General features: G+C 37.0%; 1 protein-coding gene across 1 annotated transcript; it reads left to right on the forward strand.

Annotated features, from left to right (window-relative positions):
* The first annotated feature begins 728 nt into the window (after positions 1 to 728).
* On the forward strand, positions 729 to 1,314 carry LOC127727788 (putative nuclease HARBI1). The gene has a single exon (XM_052234904.1). It carries the CDS (start codon positions 729 to 731, stop codon positions 1,227 to 1,229), a length of 501 nt encoding a protein of 166 aa, XP_052090864.1. The 3' UTR covers positions 1,230 to 1,314.
* Positions 1,315 to 4,781: the final 3,467 nt, after the last annotated feature.

The raw sequence follows: 4,781 nt of genomic DNA on the forward strand, positions 1-4,781 counted from the left end.
TTACGACATATCTTAGTCCTAAGTGGGTTTCACGAAGTGGTCATAACTTAGGAAATCTCTTAAAGTTGGTCATAAAGTTAGGACTACACGAGAGGTGTCTTATGATGGTGTTAGGCTAGTCCTAAGTTAAGACATCGTTACGATGTCCTAACATGAGTTGTAAACAAATATGGCGGCTCTAGTTTTCATGCACCTAAGACAACAACATCAAAACATACGCAGAAATAGAATTTTCCGAGACTCTGACAACCCTTTGGATTACCTAGATGACACAGAAATAGTAAGAAAATACAGACTATCACGTCCTATGATAATAGATATTTGCAGAATGTTTGAATTTGATCTTCAAAGACCAACGAGGAGATCTCGCGCTTTCCCTGTCTCTTTACAAGTCATGGTTGCTTTGAGATTTTTGCAACTGGGAGTTTTCAGCTCGTCAATGCCGACGTACACAATATTTCAATCTCGAGTGTTTCAAGAATTACCCGTGATGTGACAATGCATGTGTTTGAAAAGAGTATGCAACCAATATATTAAGATGCCAACTGATCAAGCACAGCTGCATAACATGATGGAAGGCTTTTACAGCATTGATGACTTCCCAAATATCGTCGGAGCAATAGACGGGACGCACATTAGAATAAAACCTCCATTAGAAGATGAACATTTATATGTGAACAGAAAAAAACTACCACTCTATTAATGTTCAAGGAGTTTGTGACTCTAACATGAAATTTCTAAACATTGTAGCTAAATGGCCAGGTGCAACTCACGACGCCTTCATTTGGGCTAATTCTAGCTTGAGTGAAATGTTTGAGGACGGAACAATTGATCATGGATGGCTGATAGGAGATAGTGGGTATCCACTTCGTTCGTGGCTTCTCACTCCTGTGCTTAACCCAACAACGAGAAATCAACAAAGATACAATGCTTCCCATATGAAGACGAGGAGCGTTGTCGAAAGGAGTTTTGGAGTCTTAAAATCACGTTTCCGTTGCATAGATGCAAGTGCTGGCACATTGCTTTACAGACCATTAAAATGCTGTGAAATTTTTATTGCTGTTGCTGTTTTACATAATATGTGTATAGCAAATAGAATCCCATTGCCGGCAGACATTGACCGAAATCGCCCAGACCAAGGACACATAGACAGACAACAGTATGTCGGCCATTTGAATGATGGTGCAAATGTTAGAAACAGGCTGATAAATGGAAGATTTGGACATTGAATAAATTGTATCATCCAATTACTTTTTAATACTGTATTTTTTATCATTACAACTACCAGATATTTATTAAATCCTCTACTCTTTGTGCAGAAAGTTTATTAATAGTTCAATGCTTAGGTTGACAGCTTTGAAAAAACCCACTATAGACTCGTTAATAATTTAAAGAAATAAAGATTAACAAAAAATGTGTAATATAACATTATGCGAGGTTTATAAAGTTTAAATCTAAGCATCATCAGGTGTGCTCAGTGTTTGTTGGTCTAACACTTGGACTCTCATTTGTGCTAAATTAATGTTCATTTGTGCCAAATACAGTTGGTGTTTCTGTTGCTCAATGTTAAATCGCTGTCTTTCTATATCAAGTCTTTCCGACTCCATAGTCAATCTCTGTTTTTCGACATGAAGCCTTTCTTCTTCTATTTTTAGTCGTCTCTCTTCGATGGCAATCAAACGCTGTGTTGTTTTGTCCTCAAGTATCTTGTTAGATGTCATTGCCGATTTGGCGATTGGTGCCTCTCCTGTCATACATGAGTCCTTGGTGCTCTCTGTCCAGAATGAGCAGCTTGGTTCTGAAATAGAATGAACTGTTTAATATTCATGATTTTTACATTGTAAGAGATTGAAAGTAACAGACATTCAGGGGTGTGGAAATGTCATGCCCGACTCGCCCGACTCGTACATTTGACCGACCGGACAAGCAAATTTTTGTGTCTTTGTTGCCCGTGGACAAGTAAAAAAAATGTTGCTTGACATTATTAATTTATATTATCATATAGAAAAGTCCCCAAAATTCATTCATAAAAGTAGAAAAAATATCAAATAACAAGACGAAAGCAACATGTTTTAGCAAAACAACATCAATGATCAAGAAATAGATCGATTACCAAACAACAAAAAATAAGTATGCGGACCCGGGTTTCATTATTATTCTGTGATATTTTCTTGTTGATCCGGGATCGTTGATCAGGTTATAGCAACGGTACACCGGAAATAATAGTCATTTTTAATTTCGAGCACTGATTTTTCAAGTATTAAAACTAAATGACAGGTCAAGTTGGATAAGCATTGGATAGGTCATCGCTCGGAAGTTGACCAACGAAAAAGATGCGCCTCATTAAAATTAAATTGTTAAGCTAAGAACTTGATTTTTACAAGAAACGGAAATCAGAGGCGGCAAAGTGCAAATATTATAAAAATAAACGGAATAGAGGATTTTATAGTTCTATAATATTTTGATTTCGCTAATAATGAAATGTAGATATATACATGTATAAATCTCAAAAAATCTCAAATTTACAATTGGTCCACCAAATAATTATGGGGGGGGGGGGGGGGGATGCAAACAACAATTCAATAATTCATCATTTATTTGGTTTTATCTCTTTATTAACTTTAAATGTTCGCACTGGCTCACAGTGAATAAAATATAAATAAGTCATGATATAATCTCCCAGGTTCATGTAAGCAAGCACTGCAAATGTTTGCACCTGTCCTAAGTCAGGAATCTGATTACAGTAGTTGTCGTCTGTTTATGTAGTTCATACGTGTTTCTCGTTTTTATATAGATTAGACCGTTGGCACTCATACCACATCTTCCTATATCTATTGAAAAACATTGCAATATTGGCCTCTAGATTAATTCGGAGTTGTTTTGGGGTTGGTTTCTACAATGTTGCTCATTGGTGTATGCTCTACTTATCTTTGTATCATTCTAATATACAAACAAAGACCATGCATACCATTTTCATTGTGTTTCAAAACTGTTTTAGAAACATACACGTTTACAGAAAAATACATCTTCTTCATTCCAAAATGCATTAAGAAATCAGTAACTTTACTTTCGGACAAGTAAAATTTACAATTTTACTTGCCTGGGGGCAAGTGGTCACAACAAATATTTCCACACCCCTGTGACATTATGCGTACTTCAGGTAATACACTTCGACTGTGTTAATCATAAACATTTGGCCACTGAAATTTGTAATTACATATAAATGGAGTAAAAAATGGGGTGGTACTAGTGTTCCCAACCCAGGACAAAGAGGGGGTTCCAACAATATGGCCCCATTCAAATGCTTTGATCGTAAAAAAGGGGGGGTTCCAACCCCCGGAACCCCCCTCTGGATCCGCAACTGACAGGACAGGAGTTTTGAGTAAAAAACGCAGGATGAGCAACTTATAACAAAAAGGTAGGATCACAATGTATGTAAAAAAAAGTCAGAGAAACTAATAAAAAAGGCAGGATCGAATAGAGCGAAAAATTAAAAAAGGCAGGACAGAGATTACATCTAAAAAAAAAAGGCAGGACACAATTTTTCATCATCCCCCCCCCCCCCCCCCCCCCCCTCTAAAAATCAAATGGTAGCTCCCTGAGCTCCGCGTTAACGGTCGTCCAGTAACATATTATTGCGTACATTAATGACATTTTGTATTGCATGGTGAGTTTTGGTATATCCAGCCATTTTAAAAAGGGGTTGCAATGCGTACATACAAGTCGTATAAAAAGGGGGGTTTCAACCAGCATAAGGTGGCCAACAAAAGGGGGGTCCAACCCTCAGAACTCTCGCCCCTTGACCTTGGATCCGCCATTATTATCATACCTCATCTTATAATTTTTATAAAGAAACTTACCGTTTTCCATAGACGAATTTGAACTCCTTCGAGAATTCGGACAGGTAGGGAAAGTGAAGTCCAAGACATCGGGTTCACTTCCATCCGCAGATGGTACAGATCCTGTGTCAGTTCCCCCTTCTATGCCGTCTATTGGTGTTTCTCCGATGATACCGACGACTTTGTCTTGTAGTGGAGTTAATTCCTCTGGTGGAGGTCCGCCGCCCGTCTTCCGTGCCTCGCGACGGTTATTTGAAGCAGCTTTACACTGCTCATGTATGTCGTCCACTTCTTGCGAATCTCCTCTACCGTACGTGTATGGTCAGTGTGATTTGTTGCATTAATTGTACTGCATATTTTCTCCCAAATCTTCTTTTAAGCACTATTTGTAATTACATTGGACAGTTTACTGAATAGAACTGACTTGTTCTTTTCCACGGCATCCAGAAGAATTTGAAGCTCTGATTCGGTGAAATTGGGACTCCTTTTCCTGCTCATAACGAAATCTTTTTAGGTTGACGGATTATCAGAATGATTTATCAATAATGAACATTCGATGCATTTTTAGCAGGAATGCACGATTTTATCCTTTAACCTTATTATAACCGATACAGTGACAAATTGAATTCAACTCACTTGTAAAAAAGAAATTGTCAACATTTTCTTCTTTTTTTCTTCTTCTTCATTTTGTATTTGAATTTGTTTATGTATATTGGTGTATTATTTATATACATTACTCTTATTTTTTTATATTAATTTTGCAAGTTATCTAATTATTGGATATTAATCAATACGTGTATTAATTTATAGGAAATACATACTATATTTACATGAATTTTCGCATAAATCAATGTTTATATTGTAAATTTTAAAGAACTTGCGACAGGTTTAGGATATCTTTGCTAAGATCATCCTAAGACAGCTTCGAGACGAGGTCTGAGA

The sequence above is a fragment of the Mytilus californianus genome, unplaced genomic scaffold (genome assembly GCF_021869535.1).
Source record: "Mytilus californianus isolate M0D057914Y unplaced genomic scaffold, xbMytCali1.0.p SCAF_2, whole genome shotgun sequence".
Lineage (NCBI taxonomy): Eukaryota > Metazoa > Mollusca > Bivalvia > Mytilida > Mytilidae > Mytilus > Mytilus californianus.

Coding starts and splice junctions, on each gene's coding strand:
- LOC127727788 (XM_052234904.1), top strand. CDS start 729: ATGAAATTTCTAAACATTGTAGCTAAATGGCCAGGTGCAACTCACGAC.